Raw genomic sequence first — 19,592 nt, forward strand, 5'->3', positions numbered from 1 at the left:
GAAATGCCTCTGAAGTGGATCCTGTTTTTATATTTTCAGAGAGCTGTTTGCTTCTCACCACTTCTACTGTGTCAAGCCTTTGTTGTTAAGCTGGTGGCCTGCAAAGCTCCCAAATGACTCTCAAAGGAAAACTGCAAAAGTGTAGATACCCAAATACTCAACTACAGCATTCCTTTAAATACAAATCTGCTCGTCCAGAATTAGACTCACTGCTGTTCGACAGCATGTTGGTTGTTTAACCTTCATATAGTGCAACTGGTCAGACTGGCTGAGGGCAACAGCTGAATATCACAGTGTGTGTGCGTGCATGTATGTGTGTGTTTTGGATCCCAGATGCAGCAGCTGTTGGTCCCAGTAGCAGTCTCTAGACTCTAGAGAGGTTTGGACCTGTGAAAAGACACAGGCTGAGGTTAACATCCTGCCTGTCACACGCCGTGTGTGTGTGTGTGTGTGTGTGTGTGTGAGAGAGAGTGATGGAGGGAGGGAGGGAGGGGGTATCACAGACATCCTGTTTGTGTCTTTTATGTCGACACTATAATGTACCGTATGCTCAGCAGGGTTACAAGAAAAACACTACCCCCAAACCACAAATAGCCTTATTCCCTACATTTCCTTTAGGTCATGGAGGTAGGAGTAGAAAGGACTTTGTGATGTTGCTATAAATTGATAAAATGCTTAAAAGTATCTATAATGATCATGTCACAAGTAATAAAAAAATATGGTGTTACTGTTTCTTTGGCAACATTTAGAAAGAACATTTACACAAAAGTTTACCATGTGATCTGTGTCTGAGTGCTTCAGCTGGGTAATGACATCTCATCCGTGGGTGTTCGCACCTGGTATAAATAATTGGTACTAATCTCATTATCTTGATCCTGCACTTATTGTGGTTGTTAATGTGCAAATTAGTTATCTGGAGCCTGTCGAACTTGTTGACAAACAGGATTCATGCCAAAGGGGATTGTCACTGCCTTCAGTCACTTTTTGTGAATGAAGGCTGGTTGGGCTAGTGGGAGATATTTGCTGTCAGGGCTTTGAGGCAGAAGGCGTTCCTTTCTTTGATGTTATTTTCAGTTTTCAGTTGCAGTTTGGTTAGATTTGAGAAATAGCTCTGCTCGGGCAAGTTTAGGAAAAGATGGTTTGCGTTGATACATCCTTTTAACAACATTAACCACATCTTAGATTGCAGTCTGGGAGGCAAACTCCTGCTATGTAAGAATCTGATGAGTCTTTTTTTTAAGCTACCAGGAGGAACTGAAGTGGCCTTTAAAATGTATTGGCTGCATTTAAATGTCGTTTCTCTTCTCCTGATAAGAGTCAACTACAGATTGCATCTCAGTGTCAGTGAAAACTGGGTCCTGTATGTCTCTATGTGTTATATCGAAGGCCTAATTTGAAGTAACTGCACGACCTTCAGCATTATTTTCTCTGTAATGCTCTGTTGCTCTTTGTTGCCCAGGGCGAGGCAGCGACTCGGAGGCCGATGCCCCCAACAGGAAGCCAGATGTGCGGAAGGATGACATGTTGGCCAGAAGGACTTCCAGCAAAGAAGCAAGAAGTTCTGTCCCCTTTAACCAGTTTCTTCCTAACCGAACCAACGCCACCTCCTACGTCCCAACTCCACGGCGAAAACCACATACGGAAGAGAGAGAGCAGCGGAGGTAATGAGCAACATATTAAAAATAAATTATTTGGCTTTAAATGATTTCCAAAGCAATACAAGTGTCACTGTGGAAAAACAAAAACCGAGGTGAAAAAAGAGGTAAAAGCACAAAAAACACAAATGTGCTTTTTTTAATCTTCCTGCCATTCCTCAGTCAGCCACAAGCTACTGCAGATCAATGCAAAAAAATTACACTCCTCCACAAAACCTCCAAGACTGTCACTTGGGCACCTGAGAACAATGGGGAAAAACAGGAAGAGGAAGTGGTCACCCAGGAAGTGTTGGAGCAGAGGAGGATGCAGAAGCTGGAGAAGGCAGGAATTAAAGTTCTTCCTGCTGTCGTTCGCTACAGCAGGTCAGGGAGGATGGGCATGACAACTCCTGCCTCTGCTGTGGTGGAGAAACGGTTTTGTTTACATGCACTAACATGAACTTCTGATGGTAGAAACAGGTGCTCTGGATGAACCTTTGGCTTAGTGATGCTGTCTGCCTGTAACTGTCTTGCTGCTTTAAGGAGAATGTTTGTGTGATAGCCCACTGATGTCTGTTGTGACTGTGAACTAACTGATTTGTCATTGCTGGTTTTATGGAGAAGAGACATATAGGAGCAGTTAAGCCATGTCACTTTGTGTTGTGATAGAGGTTTCAGCTGACGGGAATTCTGTGTGGTTGTGTCATGTTTCTAAAACACATAAAGACACATCTGACTACTGACCTGGACTAACAACCGTTTGGGCGCATGTCAATCAAAACCCGCACATTACTATCCTCTGAAACTGCCTCGCTGCACTACCCCGTCTCTAACCCCAGCCCTCCCGAAACGGAGGAAAAGGAACCGAGGTCACCATCTCCGAACATCATCCTCCGCCGTGATAACGACTTTTTGAGCTCCCAGAAGTCTGCGTGGGATTCCCCCTCTGACGGGGAAGAGGAAGCAGCAGTGCGGAAAGTTCCAGATGTCCGGAAGGATGACTTGGCGTCCAGGCGAGCTCATCGTGGCACAGTCGCACCCAAAGTGCACCAGTTCATCCCTCCTCCATTATGTACCGATAAAGACAGAGAGCGCTGGGAGGGCATCAGACGAGCCTCGCAGCAAATGCTTCAGGAGAAGGAGATCAGGTTAGCAAAGCGTGGTGTTGTTTTGACTCCATTTCCTCTCGCTCACCTCTAAACGTTCTTCTCACTCTTTGTTTCTTTGCCTGTTGCGGTCACTTGTGGTTTGATGTGTTGCGCTCCACTTTGATGTGTGCCGTGTGATGCTGCTGTACTGGCTCTGTGGTTGGACAGTGAGAAGGAGGCGGTTGCTGACATCATTACACGCAAAGACAACCCCTTCCTAAACTCTCCCTCTTGCCACGAGGAGGAGGAGGATGAGGAGGACGAGGGACACGAGGGGAAGGTTAAAGCGATGCCTAATAAGCAGAAGGACGACCTGGCTCGTAGACGGGCTCAGAGTAGGCCCCTCCCTCACAGGGACGGCCCGGTCAGCTTTGTGTCTTCCTCCATGAGCCAGGCAGATATGCAGAAGTGGGAGAGACTCAGGATGAGTGAACCAAGGTGCCCAAAACACACACAGTCTGTTTCAGCAAACACGCAAGACAATGCATGTAAATGCTGCTCTATGCAAAGTGTGTGATCTTTAAGAGGTGACAAGAGAATGGGTGGTGTGGGTGGGTGTGTTTCTTGTTTTATTTTAGTCTTCATCAGATCATCAAACTATTTATTGGTAAGCAGTTCTCATATAAAGAAGTGTTTAATTCATTTTTTAGCTGAAGCAATATAGATTCAGTTTGTGTCAGCCACTTTAAACCCCCCAGCAGGGTGTGACACAGAAGAGTATCACGTCTGGTGTTTTAATTGGAAATGTTATCAAAAAGGTGGAGGATAATGAAACTGAAAATGAGATGCTTTCTATAGAATTTAAAAAGGCAGAAAATTGAATATTCAGCTATCTAAAACCCAAACAACAAAAACATAAGTGAAATTATAATTTTAGAATAAATAATTGTTGTAAAAAAAACCAACACGTTCAGCCCGTTAAACAGCCAGAGGAAAATTCAGAGATTTTGTTTCAGACTTGATTGTTAAATGAGATAATAAATGATAATAAATGAGATAGGTATGAGTTTTAAAAAGTTTCAGAGTAGCTTTGTTTCACTTCAGCTTTTTATTGTATAAAATGTTTTGTTACAGTGTATGTTTTATTAGTTTCAGTGTCACTTTGATTATTTTAGTTGATAAGGATAAGAACAGGTATTGTAGTACAAACCTTGTGTTGTAGACGTCATAGTCTCAATAAGCATATCTAACAAAGCCTCCTCTGAAGACATATTTCTATAATATTATTTTTTGGCACAATAGCATTTCTGTTTGTTTTCATTTTTTAAAGCATGTTTTTGTTTATTTTGATTTAGGTTTTTAAAAAATTCACACTAAGTTTTAAGTTTTGGTCAACAATAATAACCTTACACCACAGTGGTATCAGTTTTTGGATCTTGTTCCTGGCAAGTGAGCATAGTTCTCAAAATGTCTAATTTTACTACACACCTGTGCCACGGCACTATTTGGCTCATTCGTGCTGTTGGCAAAGTGACACATTAATAAAAGTTTAAAAACATTAGGCGTAGTAGTGTTTTTCAGTGTTTATGCAAGGGAACAAAAGGGTCCCTTTAGCCTTTTGCTAGGTGGTTGCTAGACAACACGATGATAACATCATAGTATCTGATATAGATAAAAACCTTCAGGGGCCTAAATGTATCTGTGTACCAAGTTTAGTGGCTCAACTCCTAATGGTCCAGGAGGAGTTTGCGGACAAACAAGCAAACAGACAGACGTTTCCGTATCATAGTCACATTTATTACATTTACGAACAATTAAATAATCATCAACAATGTGAGCTGTCACTAGTTAAGCCTTTAAATTAAATAACGTTTATAGCCCTCCCAACAGTCTCTTACTGTTAGATATTTAGAGTAATTTTAAATTACATCTCTCTGGACTTTCCCTTCTTCCCTCGTCTCTGTTGTCCCCCTGTGTTCTCGCCTGCTGTTTGTTCTCCTCATCATTGTGCACTTCAGTCCTCTTCAGTCTTCTTTGACAGGACTTGAAAAGGAGCAGGGAATTGGCCGGTGTGTATGAGACCGTGTGTGAGACCAAAAAAGAGGCGACTGTTGGCTGCGAGCACTGCTTGGCTTTGTTTTTCTCCGCCTGTGCTGATGTCATTAGATAGGATAAAGACTTTTTTGTGTTCCCAGAGGAGCAGCAGTGAGCAGAAAATGTGACCACCTAGAATAGATCAAATCCTTACTGTGTGTGTGTGTGTGTGTCTGTGTGCGAACATGAGTGTTTGAGTAATTTGGATATAAAATCCCATGCTTTGTCCTCTTTTGTGCATCCATCCTCACTATCTGACTCAACATTTCCATGTAATCCTTCTTTTGTTTTCACAGTCTCATCCTCCGTCTGTAGTTGCTCATTATTTCTTTTCCCCCTGCTTGTGGTGTTGCTGGTGTTGTGTGTGTGTGTGTGTTTGTGGCTGTGGGTCTTAATTTGTGAGACTGTATGTACAGTGATACTAGCCCAGGCCCCGTGTGTCAGGCCTGCCTGGTGAAAAATTATGGAGGTCCCTTCAGCGGATCAGCAAAGGCTGGACGAGGTCAAGGCAAAGTTGTGACCTTTGGGGGCGTGACTGAGATCGAGCAGCCAATAGACACAGTCATGTCGAGTGAAGGCGAGGAGACGGAGTTACTTAGACGACTCCTTTCCAAGGCAACCATAGCCATGCCTACCATTGGCCTGGGCTCCCAGCTTTCAGAGTGGGAACGCAGGTATGGACGCGGCCAAACAGAGGCAACTTAGTGGTTTGAATTCCAAGTCGCTTGCATTAGTATGGATCGCACAAGGGAAGCTTTTGTGCTGCATCACTTGTTGCATTGCTCCTACTTGAATTTGTATAATAGGTAGTTTGAATGGTCTTTCCTGCAATGTCCTGATTTGCTTGTAGTTTTAATGGGCAAGGAAAGCCTACACATTGACACACACACACATGCATGTAGTAAATACTGCAGCAAATGGAGCTTGATAAATCTGCCGGGCAGCTCATACGTCAGCTGTAGGGGTTTTTCCTGGTTCAGAATGAGCCTTTAATAGAAGACCATGTACACAAGCACTATTACATACATATAGTAAAGTTCCTGTTGCTTATGAGCATGTGATGAATAGAAATGTGCTTAATTAAATGCAGTCACAAATACAAAAAATACAAACTGAAGGGATTTTCCTTTGGCTCTGACTACATTCTCTCTAAGAGGCTGTCAGAATTTTTTATCTGCAGGAAAAACCCTGTCGCAGATTTATCCTTAAATCTGATTTATGAAAGCCAAATGATTTAGTTATTAAGAAAAGTCATGGCCTCACTTATTTAAAGAGCAAATTTTGACCAGTTTTGTCAGGGTGTTGACTCAGCGATGTCTCATCATGTTTCTCGAACACGTTGAGATGGTCACTTCGAATCTGGAACAAACATTCGCTCACATTCAAGGACTAGAATTTGATGCTCAGTCTATTTTTGTCCCAATTAATTATATTATTATACAGATGTATAATAAAATAGAAAATGAAAATATGAAACAAAGTGTTTCATTTTTCATCATCAAGTGAACATCTGTTGATGTTGTGCACTTTTCTGGCCATTAATATCCGAGGGGGAGATTGTCACAATACGTCAGCCATGAACATACAAATGTACAAGATGATAATAATAATAATAACTAAAACACCTCTTGAATATCTTAGTTTTGTACCTTTGTCACGTTTGTGTGCTTTTTCCCCCCTAAATCTTGAATGTTGATATTTTCTTCTCTGGTCTGTGCTCTTGCTGCTGTGCTTTCCTGCATGTCGATGCCTGGGCTTTGTGGCCATATCTGGGTCATCTGCAGGTGCACGTGACCTGTTTTTTGCTGCTGTAGTTTGAGCCTTTATGCAATACTCCAACAGCCAGGTAGTTGGAGCCGACCCCAATCAAACTACCTCTCCCTCTGATGACCTCCCACCCTGGACCACCAAGGCCACTCCCACTCCCGCTGAGATCGATGCCCGCCTGGCTCAATATGAGGGGAGATCAGAGGAAGAGGAGGAGGAGGAAGAAGAAGAGGGGAGAGTCCCAGATCTTCAGAAAGACGACATGATGGCAAGGAGGACGGGAGTTTTCCATAAACAAAGCGCCTCTACAGTGACTTACAACCGCTTCCTACCTCTGCCTTCCTCCAAACGCTGCACACAGGGAGAGGTAACCACAGACGCTGCTCCGCAGAACAAGAAGAAAGTGCAGGCAGACAGGAGCAAGAAACTGGATGTCAGGTGGGCTGAGCTGTGATCTGGAGTGTGTCTAACAGGGTGCAGATGCAACTAACAAGCTCGGGTGTTGTTTGCATCATAAAAGAGGTTCTATAACTTGGTGTTTAGTTCTTTCAGTTAAAAGACTTTTTGTCACAGAGTGGAGCACCAGCAGCCCATGGAAGCACCTCAACAGCAGGTTGAGACAACAGTGATCCGATCAGCGTCTCAGGGAGAGTGGGAATACGGTGATAATGAGGATGAGTGTGGTGAAAATGTGCCTGCGCCTGACCCGGAGAAAGATGATATGATGGCTCGAAGGACGGGGTCGTTCCAAAAAGCGAGCACAGCTAAAAGAAATCAGTTCCTGCCTGTTCCTGGATCAGTGAAGTATAACATCAGTCCAGTGTCTGCTATGAAGCAGCTCCACAGCAGGCCTAAGCTGACAGAAAAGAAGGAGGGTGAAAGGTATTTAATGAAAAGAAATCGTGGCACTTGTGAACTACTGCAACTAACAAAGAGTGTTTATTGGCAAGGATTAAGGTTTAATGATGTTTACTTTACATCTTCAAGTACTAACATTAGCATGTGTCCTGGGTGAATTACAGTCTCGACTTGCCTGCATTGTTGCTGTGAGTGTTTCTGAATGCCTGCAGCGTGGAGTGTGATGTTCATTCATTCATATGAAAGGATTGGTTGACTTTGATTTGCTGCTGTGGTCGGATTCTCGCAGCTCTGTTTTCCACGTGGTTTGGCTCATTTGTGCTTTGGTTGAACTAATGTGGTTGAATGTTTTGTCGTGACATCTAACGTAGGTTTTGTTAGGCGTGACTTTTGTCGTTGTTGTGTAAAGGACTGTTGGCTATGAATCACGGCTGAATCACATAAATGGCTGCTGTTTCAGTCTGAAGAGGTTGAAACTCTTAAAGGTTGGGTCACCCTAATTATGTGAAAATGTAAACTTGAAAAAGTCTATAAATACTTAATCTGTCTTTGGCAGAGATCTGGCTTTAGGGATGAGAAACACATTTATGCAAATTATAAAAATTCTCCAAATCTATAAAACTGCCAGAAAGCTTTGCCTATTTATGTAAACTAGTACTTACCCATGCTGCAGTGCTGTGTAGTATTTTCATGCTGTTGGCAAACCAATATACTTCATCACTCTAAGAGAGTGTGATTACTTAAAGCAATTAGTCCATTTTTGGGTCCCCAGTAATGCTCAGATCCTTCTAGTCCATTGTTAGGTGGTTGCCATGCAACATGATGGCATTATAATATATCATATATCTCATAATATGTCATGTTCATGTTTTGTGAACATAAATAGAATCTTAATGAAGTGAAATGATGCAAAAGTATCATTTTACAAGATGATATAACATGTAGTAGCAAGATTTACCTGTGTGCCATGTTCAATGTCCAGTTAAATTACCATCATTACAAATAATTACCTAAATCTTCTGCATCACCCTCTAAATATATTGTTCTGGTAGTCTGGTTGTTTTGTTGATAATGACATTTGTATCATTGTACAATTTCCAATAAAGAAAGATGCTATCAGGTGTTCCTTAGGGGGTCTCTACAGCAGGTAGCGCCGCATATTTGATCTGGCAGATTTTTACACCAATGACGTAATGCCTTTCTGAACACAACCCCAAAGGGATTTGTGTCTTCCAGAATGAAACCAGGGATCTTTTTCTTCTTAGGTTAATATGTAAACTAAGCCACATCATTATGGAGCCACTATAATTTGCTCAGTTCAGTTTTTCAACTGCAGAGAACTGCAACAATTCTCTATAAGCAAGCACTTGGCAACTGTATGAAGGAAGAACACCCCTTCAACAGCAAGAGACTTGGTAGCTACTACAGAGAGCATCTAGTGTAATACAGTGTGACTTTAAAATGAATCCGTGAAACAGAACTGATGAAACAGTCTAAAAACTCACACTCCACCTTCTTGGTTCAACAGCAAAGTTGAACTTACAGTAGATCAGATGAAAAGTTGACAAGAAAAGCATTATTATGTTGTTTGGGTGACCCGACTCTTTAAGCACTGTCTAACCATCCCCGCTCAGTGATCTCATAGCAGGCTGTAACATACCCAGAGTGGATCAGCTTTCAGTCTTCAGTGATGCAGTTTTAATTTCCCCTATAAGCATATTTTCTGTTAATATTGGCCTTGTCACTGGGTTGCTGTTCCAGCAGTATTGTTGCTGTGGCAGCAGAGCCACAGGCCCTGCCCTCCAAAGCTCCAACCAGTCCCACGTTTGCAGTGCTGAGAGAAAGGCGTGAGGAAAAGGAGGAAAAGCAAGAAAGCGAAGGTGCGATGGTCCCTAATACCTCTGCCACAGTTACTGCTGAACCCCTCTTTTCTCCTTCACTCGTGCCTGCACCCAGTCCTGGTCCTGCACAAGTCTGTAGTGTAAAGTCAGGGCTGGAAAAGCAGAAAGTGGAGGAGAGAGTTGAGGAAAAAGCTGAGGTGGAGGAGAGAAAGAAGGATGTAAATGAGAAACCTCGAAAGAAACCCTTCTGGCTGGAGGACGACGAGCTTCCTCCAATGATGTGAGATAACTGTTAAGCTTTTTGTGCATGTGTTATCACTCCCCCTCCCAGATTTGATGAATGGGATTGCTGCTCTGCTTTTCTAGCAGGTTTTATTTGTTATGATTTTGTTCAGATGTGCAAAGCAAAACATTTCCCTCTGTTAGCGATTCACACGTTAAATTGCTAGCTTTGAAAAATATTGTGTGCATTTAGGGCGCCTGCAAACCCCGCTCTTACCCATACCCTCACCTGCTCTTTCCTCTCATTTACTTGCTGTTTTAGGATGAGCCGACGTGTTGCTTTTATGTCTGAGGACACCGAGTAAGTGTTTATCTGTGAATCTGGATGAGCACCTGCATGATAACAATATGGACACACTACACATGCCACAATTCATGAGTAGAATCCAAAAATATGCTTACAATAATAATGTGCTTTGATACATTTTAATTCATCAATAGCGTCAGGCTTTTGGTTTCCATTGATTGCTTTTACATATGAAACTACACATCAACATAGACTCCTTCATCGGATTGTACTACATTGCAAAGTTGAATGACTGTGTTTCTTATCTTATGTTCATAGACTGTATGTAAAAGATGGACACAGCCACTGTGCCACACTTACTGGTTAGTATGGTTAGTTAGTAAGTCTCATATGCTTGGAGATGAGCATTTTTGTCAAACACTATCTTGATGTTTCAAAACTGTACTCAATGAGGAAGAAGTGGATCTAGCTGAGAAGCTGGGTTTATACCAGCTTCTCCGTCTACCGAGGACCATAACACACTTGAAACCAGGAAGTGAGCCCATAAATTCATCAGGAAGGGTCACGAAGAAACGAAGCACAGGCGTTTTCTATTTTACCGTGTACAACTGGAAGCCTCTTTTTCCATCCACAGGAGTCGCCCCCTGCTGGTGTTAACAGGAGTGCAGGTTTTAAACCTAGAAGCCATGTCCATCTTTTATATACAGTCTGTGGTTGTGTTTGCTCAGTTTATTAGCTGGTTCGTGATTAGTTTGCAGAAGCAGTAACATGTCTTTGCTAGTGTTACTGTGTTGAGACACGGGCAACACATACACAACTAATATACAGAAAGATTGATTTTAATATATTTTTTCTATCATGCTGTATTTGTTTTTTTTTTTCATGTATAAATAATATATTCATCCTTGAACCAAAAGAACCCAGATCCAGGATAGGACGTATGGACATTATCCAGACTTTAAAAAGAAAGGTTGTTACCTTGTGAACAATGTTTTTAAAAAAAACCCCCAAAAAACTCAAAACATTTATTTCTAACTTCTATCAAAGTAGCAAAGAAAGTTAAGGAGGGCATTTTGTATTCTTAGTGGACAGTTGTTGGTTGTGCATGTCTTTCTCCGTGTTTGTGTATATTTATAGAAAAAAAATTGCAGTTGCATTTATTTTCAAGACTTTTTTTCCTGTTTTTGCTGCTTTTTTTTTTTTATCATGGACTATGTGTTGTTTTAGACTAGTGCTTGGGTGTTATTTTAGGCTCTGTGTTATACACACGTTGATGTCACTAAATGCAAATAATAGATTAAACTTGCTGGAGGGGTTTTCCAGAGCCAAATCAGGCAAAATGATTAACTGTGGCGTTTAAGGGATTTATCTAAAGTAAAACTATAGCCTTTGTTTTTCTAGGAGTGTAAGTATGGGTGACATGCTTAACGAGGAAGAGGTGGGACACTTACCGTCGCTGAGCCAATCGCGACATGAACACATGCACGAGCAGTACAACAACTTTCTGGAGGATGAGGACCACTGGCAAGATGTGAGTGATGTGAGGAAGCATTTAGGGTGCATTGGGAAAATAAGAACCACATATTAATGATGTGAACTTGTGACAGGACCTGGCTCGCTGGAAGAATCGCCGCCGCAGCGCGTCACAGGATCTAATCAGAAAGGAGGAGGAGAGGAAGAGAATAGAAAAGAGGATGAAGGGGGAGGGACGTGACGGCAATAAGAGGAAGAGCATTAAGACTTATAAAGAGATCGTGGAGGAGAAGTAAGGATTATACAGAGACCATTTTTCTTGCTTTCCTTACAAACATACTTTATTTAGTGTCGTGACAGTATTTCTACCTTTGGACAAATGCTTTGTGTTGCTGCTCTTTTTAGGGAGCGCAGAGAAGCAGATCTGTGTGAAGCCTACAGAAGCGCAGCGACTCCAGAGGAGGCAGCCTTGGTTTTGCAGCGCTATGCTCTCCGCTTCACCATCAGTGATGCAGTACTGGACACCCTAAAACTACCCAGATCCACCTCCACACCCAAAAACGAACTAAATGAGCTGGACAAAGAGCAGAAGCCAGAATCACCTGTTAATAACGCTGAGATGTCAGAGGCTCTGCGCCAACCAGAATCACATGTAGTTACAAATCAGGAGCACATGAAACCTGAAGAGATAGAGACAGACACATCAGATCAGCAAGAAAAATTAGCCACCAGCCCTCTAACACCAAACAGTCCAACCAGTCCTCTGTCCACAGTCACAGACTCACTGAGTGTGTCACCTCAGTCTCTGGAGTTTAATGAACCCCAGACCCAACTAATGGAGTCTCCAACTGCGCAACAGGCTGCGATCACAGGAGATCCACAGCCTCAGACAAAACACACTTCACCTCAGAGTGCGCAAGGGCAGCCTCACCCCACACAGTCGGCAAACGCTCTCCCCTCCCCACCATCTGTGTCCTCCAGGCCCATCCCCCTGCTGGCAGCCAAACCCTACTGCCAGCCTGGGGCCGTCCTCCCTGGGCACAAACCTATTAAGGTAATGACTCAGATCCATCAGGATTGACTGATAGCTGGTACCTGTGTTGTTTGTAGCTTTTAATGTTTTTAAAGTTTTATTATTTTCCTCTTGCTCATCAAAACCTTTTGTAATACTCTTCATGAAAAAAATATCATGGGCGACTTTTTTATTAGTATTATTTTTTAAAGTATTCATTATGAAGATTTAAACACTAATGAAAATGTAAAACTGTATGTATTTTCCCATCCATATAGTCTAGGTAAAATATCCCTGTAGTCCTAATGTTTGTTTACATGTAAATAACACTAAATTTTGCCATTAGTAATTAAAGCCTTCACATGGCTAAATGGTTAATGCTTAGATTAGACATTGCAATGCAAGTGTAAGCAAATATCAGTTTCGGGAAGCATGAAAACAAAAGTGGACCCAGCAGCAGACATGGGAAGCAAAATGTGAAAACTAAAGCTGAGCTTTTTACATTTTTTATTAAGCAAGAAAAGGTGAAATGAAAAATGTACAAGCCCCCCAAAATAATTGAAAAGTAGGGAAAGGGAACAGAGGCAGCAGGCAGTCAGACTACAGAGACAAACAGGTGAACAGAGGGAAATGACAGGAGGGAACGGGACACAGGTGTGGGCAGAAAGCAGGCAGAAACAACATGTGAAAACAGGAGGTAAACACAAGAGACACATAACAAAAAACAAGTAGATGAAAGTGTTTGCACGCATAGACATGGCTGAGGGAGTCAAAGGCAGGAGAACACTGAGGAGTCGTCAATAACAGAAGCAAGACAAGGACCAAAAGCTCGATAAACGCAAGAATCAAAAACTTCACAAGCAGCAGAACAGCATTGATAACAAAACAGAAACAAATCTCAATAATATTAAACAAGAATCCAAAACTGAGAAACAACACAAAAGCCCCATCAGTGTCAACAACTGTATGACTTTTCCTGTCATACAATAATTGGAGTCTTGTGTAAAAACAGATCATTATAAGCAGCAATTTTTTGTTATTAATGAATAATGTGTCTTGATGAACACACTAGCCCTTACATATGCTTTTAACTACATTATAAGTTTTATAAACCATTTCTTAAACCCTGCAGCACCAAATGTGTCATATTCAATACATGGGTTTTTGAGCCCTAAAGCAAAGGTTGCAAAAATGATACAAATTGAAACTTGTCAGAAGGTTCAATAAGCACTCCAGTTAAAAAATTGAACTTTCTGACAGTTGGTGAACATGGTTTAGGCTTTACAGGGTTAAAGTTTGTACAGTTTTAGTAAATGCCAAATAGGTTGGCTATAGTTACTCATCGCCTTTCTCTGCTTTCCTCTCAAAAGGACGGGTTGGTACGAGTGAATGGAGAGGAGACGGAGGAGCTAACTGTTTCCACTCCACCTACCTCCCCTCAGCACTCACCACAGGAGACCAAAGATGTTTTATCCAAAGAGGCGGAGAAAGATGCTCCACCTGTGGAGGCTGTTAAAAGTGCCGAGACTGCAGAGCAGCAGCCTACGGAGACGGAGAAGTCAACGCCGTCTTCAAGCTCTGCCATCAGCTCCCTGATCGAAGGTCGAAACTGTATCATCACAACAACTATTGTGACAGAGCTTACGCAGAAGGTTGTGGAGCCGCTTCACACAGACACCCAAAACGACGGAGAGGTAATGCTACAAGTGACATATTAAAAGATGCTTCCTATTTGTCCCATTTAGCAAAAGTACCACACAAAAGCTGTCATTCTGCTACAGTCATTTCTTCCAGCGATGGATCTCCCTTGTAAAGCAAAAGTATAGTTTAAAGAAGATCACATTATTGAACAATTACATTAACGTAAAACAGCAGCTGCATAGGGTGTAAAGAGAAAATTCATCAGAGTCTTGAGCAATAGTTCTCCACGGTTTCTGAAGGTCTTTCAAAAAAATTGTATTGGTCATTATAGAAAGTTGCACAAGGCCCAGTATGAGAGAAATAAGTATTTAAAACTATGAATCATGCAAAGCCACTCAAGCAGGGTTAATTAAGTTTTCATTAATTATTTTTCCTGCCTTTTTATTACCACTGGATAGTTTATAAATATAGTTTAATATTCACCCCACATATCCACAGGTTGAGACCACTGGCTTGTTTGAGAAACCAGAGGATGAAAAAAATACTCAACCATCTTCCACACCCAGCAGCATGGAAGAATATTCTCCCACCGTCTCGGGTAAAACTGCATTTCAAACAAATCCTTCACAACGTAGCCGTCCCGTTTCATTTCTCTAATATTCTGCTTGCGTCTGTCTCGTTCCACAGAAGGACTTGAGGAGAGCAGTGTGACCGTGAGTATCTCTGAGCAGCTCCAGCTCCTCCTTTCTGTTTCTCCTTCATTCTTTAATATGATCCTGTCCTGACCCCTCGTCTCCAGTGGTCACTGTAGTCGCTGTAGTCAGACTTGTCCTCTCACCTTTCCTCTCTTTCTGTCCTTTTGGTGGGTATACATGTGTGTGTCTGTGGTTGTTGGTCGGGTCTGGGTAGATTGAGACCCCCATGTTGAACTTGGCTAAACGTGTTAATCACTGGGTCTGGGACCCCAATGAGGAGCGTAAGCGCTTGGAAAGGTGGCAACAGGAGCAGGAGCGCCTCTTAAAGGTACTGCAGTGTAATGATGTGTATGTGCACGAATGCCTTGCAGAAAACAGACTGCACGCGATGTAATGGACACGTGTGTAAATGTTGTGTGTGTGTGTGTGTCACATGTGTTTTCTGAGCATTCAGAAATTAACATGAACGTGTTTCACTTCAGGAGCAATACCAGCGAGAGCAAGAGAAGCTGATGAAGGAATGGGAGAAAGCACAGCTCGAGGTGGAAGAGGAGGAGAGGAAGCACAATGAAGAGGTGCAAACATCTAGACAGACTCACTTTAAGCTAAAAAAAACAAAACTATGTGTGTTGGTTCTGCACGTCCTATTTTTCATCTTTGATTTTTTGTTTTCTCTGTGCTTCTTCCAGGAAAGACGGATTCTAGAGGAGACCGTCACACCCCTCAATCCTACCGGCCTGTTAAACCAGGTGTCAGGACAGACGGCGACAACCTCACCTGGTACAGAAAACGACAACACAAAGGGAAAAAATGTTCCTCTGCAGCACAATGGCCAAAAAATCTCTACAGGGAATGAAGATCAGCATGCATCAAAGCTGCATTTCTTCCAGGGTGAGCATGAAGTACTTACATTTCTGGACCGACAAAGCGAGGGAAAAAACAAACATCTGAAGAAGTTGGATCAAAGAAGCTTTAGCCTCCAAAGGACAACGTTTATAATGAGAACAGTAAAGCATTCTTTAGAGTTTATCATACTATGTTATTCATTTTTATAGATTCTGGGGCTGATGTTGAACCTTCAAAGAAACAGGAATTGTGGAAAACAGCCTCTCTGGACCGCAATACTCAGCTGAACCAGGGACAGGTTGTTAAAAGGTACACCAGGTGGCTGTATATGCCTGTATCTACACCCTTGTGTTATTTTATACAGTTGTTTTACTTATTGGATTGAATTCTGGCAGCAGCAGTTCGCACTTTCGCTCTCTCTGGAGAGCCCTGTGATAAAATGGCAACCTCTCCTGTCTGGTGTTAATATTCAATTGTCAGAAGATTTAAGTTGTTTCTTTTGTTTGTTTATTTGTTTGTTTTTGTTTGTTTGTTTGTTTGTTTTTGTTTGTTTGTTTTTTTGGGGGGGGGGGGGGTACTAGCATGGCACATATCTTTCAGCTGTGTATGTGAATATTTTTCTTTTTTTAACCTCAGATCTGGATCTCATGATGGTGTTACAAGTGAACAACAGTCCTCCTCTCCAAAGCCTCAGCCTCCCTCACCCAGCAGGTGATGATGCTAGCACACATATGCACCAATGAATACCTGAAATATTACCACAGATCAGCAGATTGAAGATCCATTAATGTGGGGAAAGCAGAGTTTGTATCTGACTAACTGTTCCCCTGCTCTCTTTTTTGTGTAGGTGTGTTAGTGGAAAGAGACTGTGCACTGGTTGTTCTCAGCCTCTGGGAAAAGGCGCTGCTATGATCATAGATACGCTGGGACTGTTTTTCCACATGCACTGTTTCAAGGTTAGCACGCTCATGCAGATTAATTAGATGATTTTATTTTTCCTCCATATCGAAGCAGATACGCAGAGATCACCTGAGCACATCTACACCCACCAGCCACTTTATTAGGTACACCTGTTCACCTGCTTCTAAAAACGAATACCTATTCAATCAGTCCCATGGCAGCCGCTCAGTGTAGACATGGTCAAGATGGCCTGCTTATGTTCAAAGTGAGCATCAGAATGTGGAAGAATGTAGTTTGCGTGGCTTTGAAGGTGGCCTGGTAGCCAACACTAACTCAAATAACCACTTGTTACAACCAAGTATGAAAAAGAGCATGTCTGAAGGCACAACATGTCTGATTGGAAGCAAAAGACCACTCCAGAGCCACTCCTGTCAGCTAAGAAACCTTAGACACAATTTGCTCTTTTAGTCATAATTGGACATTTGAAAACTGGAAAAACATTTCCTGGTTTTATGAGTCTCGATATCTGCTGCAACATTAAGACATGAAAGCATGAATCTATCCTGCTGGGTTGTGTAGTGATGCGGGGGATATTTTCTTGGCACACTTTGAGCCCCTTAGTGCCAACTGAGTATCATTTCAACATCACAAACTATCTAAATATTGTTGCTCAGTATTGTTGCTGACTATGTCCATCTCTTTATGACCACAGTGTACCAGTCTTTAATGACTAGAGTAGCACACCATATCCCAAAGCTGAGATAACCTCAAACTGAGCATCATCTCATCTTCACTGCCTACCTGACAATTTTTGCTGACCATCTCCATTCTTTTATGGCCACAGTGTACCCATCTTCTGTTGGCTACTTCCAGCAGGATCACACACCGAATCACAAAGCTCAAATACTCTCAAACTGGTCATTTAACACGACAGTGAGTTCACTGTACTCAAGTGGCCTCCACAGCCACCAGATCTCAATACAACAGAGCACCTTGCCAAAGTGGTGTGACAATTTCAATGAGAGAAACATTTGCAAAATTTGTACAGCTGAAAAATCTGCAGCAACTGTGTGATACTCTGATGAATGTTTCCAGCACCTTGTTGAATCTATGACAACTGATGGCTTAAGAAGCATTTCTGAAAGGAAAAATAAGGGGTGGGCAAGGGGGTCCGATCTGTTAGGTATACATAATAAAGTGGGTGAGTTTATATCACAATTATGTCCAAGGAAGAGAACACATAAAAAATTGATGCACAACAGGAGTAAAAATGAGAGTTTTCAACATGAAGACAGTCCTGTGTGTACATAATGTTAATTGCCGTATTTCCAAACGCAGTGTGGACTGTGTGGTGTACAGCTTGGTGACGCCACTGCAGGGACTGACGTACGGATTCGTAAGGGAATGCTGAGCTGCCACGAGTGCTACATTGCATCTCGGGGTGAGAAGACACGCACACCCACACAAACCAGCACAGAGGGACTGCATCCTGTCCTGCACACAGATGGCATACAAAACACATACCTAGCCTGTGTGATGTCACCCGTTGGTTTGTGGGCTCCATTTTGACTTCAGCTTTTTGACTGCTAACATCTTTTTTTTGTTTATCGGATTTTTGTAATGTCTGTGGTGTCTGAGTAACTTCTATAGTATGAGTATATACAGACATCGTTTCTGTCTTTATCTCACATACCAAACATTTTAGATAGTACAAACCATTTCAGTGTAAACTTATTATATGACTGTTAATGTCTGTTTCTGTTTGCAGGCCGAGGTCAGCCCACCACACTATGATGACCACTGTTTTGGAGCTGGACCCTCTGTGATTGGGTGGAGAACTCTTCTAAAACCCTGAATCACACTGAAACAGTCTTGACGCTACAAGTCATCATCTTTTTTCCTCCTTGAATGCACAACAGCTCACGTGGATGTTCACAACGAGGAGTCTGAATCCACGTGGGTCAAAAGTCTCAACTACATGGACTTGCAGGACTATCGCTATACTTCTTAACCGTACACGTGTATACACTTGTTTTTAGTATGTGTAGCATGGATGTAATCAAAAAACCAGTTTGTTTAGGCGTTTGCACATCCATACAAGACATTCAATAGGGATCTTACTCCAAGAGCTGAACACTACTGTCTGTAACACATCGGCCTCCCAAATCTTGACTCATTAACTCCTGCTTCTGCATTGATCATGTGACTCCACTCTCTTGAGTGTGATGCAAAAGGGGTTCAGGTTGGATAACCTGAAGTAGCTTGACCATTATAATGCCTTACTCATACCTTCTCCTTTATTTTTGGGTTTTGTGTTTACAGTTTTGCATGGATAAAAGTAACATATATATATATAAGTTTTTGTGAGTATTGCTCAGATGGATAGTGAGTTGTTATTTTCTTACCTATCCTTGTGTTTGTCGTACATCATTCTGATGATTTTGTTTTTGATTTTCTTCTATAAGTCATTTTACAGGAATGAGAATGCATGTTGTTAAGTAATAATGCTTGTTCTTTGAATTTTAAATAATTTCCCTTTAGGATGTTTTAGCCATTGTTTCTTCTCACAGACTGCACCTGAATCAGTGCCTTATGTAATGAATGCGAAGGCGAGTGGAGTGTGCAGGAGTATTTCACACTCATACAGACCTAAAGGTCTTGGCACATTGTGTGTGTGTGTGTGTGTGTGTGTGTGTGTGTGTGTGTGTATGAATGCAGTGTGTGATTTGACTTAATGCACAGTTCCATACCAGCAAAAAATAAATGTTAAATGGATCAGCCTCTCCTAATCACCTGCTGTCCTCTTCCATCGCCTCCAGTGAACTAAACCAATGACATAATGTTACTTGCTGCTTCCCTGTTTTAATATCTTCTTAAGGTAATCCACAGTGTCCTAAAATCTCTCCTCATTTGCCTCTGTATCACAAGCGTTGCCTCCCCAGAGAATAATCTGAACTGTCCTATCCTCTCGTCTCGCCTCAATCTGGAAACCTGACAGCTTCTTCATCTCTCAGAGGAATAGAGCACAGTTCATTGTCTTTTATAGTAACTGTATGTTTATCAATAAAATGTTTTAAATGGGATGCTATCTGTTTCTTTATTTGGATTTACTTTCATGCTGACATCAACATAAACGATTTTGATTATGAGCTGTAATGTTATAGCCATGCCAAGTACACTTACTACGAGCTTCGACGCTGTTAAACGACGGTAT

At 42.0% G+C, this 19,592-nt stretch overlaps 1 protein-coding gene across 4 annotated transcripts in view; it reads left to right on the plus strand.

Moving 5' to 3' along the window:
• Window positions 1–19,461, plus strand: part of LOC146707571 (LIM and calponin homology domains-containing protein 1-like) — a 31,207-nt gene extending 11,746 nt beyond the window's left edge. Inside the window, exons 9-31 of one of the 4 annotated variants that reach the window (XM_085458964.1) lie at window positions 1,460–1,661; window positions 1,818–2,018; window positions 2,474–2,782; window positions 2,951–3,220; window positions 5,233–5,490; window positions 6,659–7,021; window positions 7,157–7,465; window positions 9,203–9,562; window positions 9,827–9,865; window positions 11,213–11,342; window positions 11,419–11,576; window positions 11,690–12,338; window positions 13,667–13,990; window positions 14,436–14,535; window positions 14,625–14,650; window positions 14,847–14,960; window positions 15,115–15,207; window positions 15,322–15,523; window positions 15,688–15,787; window positions 16,115–16,189; window positions 16,326–16,434; window positions 17,717–17,819; window positions 18,147–19,461. In XM_085458964.1, coding sequence (XP_085315090.1) covers window positions 1,460–1,661; window positions 1,818–2,018; window positions 2,474–2,782; window positions 2,951–3,220; window positions 5,233–5,490; window positions 6,659–7,021; window positions 7,157–7,465; window positions 9,203–9,562; window positions 9,827–9,865; window positions 11,213–11,342; window positions 11,419–11,576; window positions 11,690–12,338; window positions 13,667–13,990; window positions 14,436–14,535; window positions 14,625–14,650; window positions 14,847–14,960; window positions 15,115–15,207; window positions 15,322–15,523; window positions 15,688–15,787; window positions 16,115–16,189; window positions 16,326–16,434; window positions 17,717–17,819; window positions 18,147–18,172 — 4,520 coding nt within the window. In that variant the 3' untranslated portion in view covers window positions 18,173–19,461. The remainder of the gene's footprint in view (window positions 1–1,459; window positions 1,662–1,817; window positions 2,019–2,473; window positions 2,783–2,950; window positions 3,221–5,232; window positions 5,491–6,658; window positions 7,022–7,156; window positions 7,466–9,202; window positions 9,563–9,826; window positions 9,866–11,212; window positions 11,343–11,418; window positions 11,577–11,689; window positions 12,339–13,666; window positions 13,991–14,435; window positions 14,536–14,624; window positions 14,651–14,846; window positions 14,961–15,114; window positions 15,208–15,321; window positions 15,524–15,687; window positions 15,788–16,114; window positions 16,190–16,325; window positions 16,435–17,716; window positions 17,820–18,146) is intronic. The other 3 variants (XM_085458965.1, XM_085458966.1, XM_085458967.1) reach the window with 3 other exon arrangements.
• Window positions 19,462–19,592: the final 131 nt, after the last annotated feature.

This window comes from Copadichromis virginalis, linkage group LG6 (assembly GCF_057382275.1).
Source record: "Copadichromis virginalis isolate Kocher_CV1m ecotype Utaka linkage group LG6, C_Virginalis_male_GT1.1, whole genome shotgun sequence".
Classification (NCBI taxonomy): Eukaryota; Metazoa; Chordata; class Actinopteri; order Cichliformes; family Cichlidae; genus Copadichromis; species Copadichromis virginalis.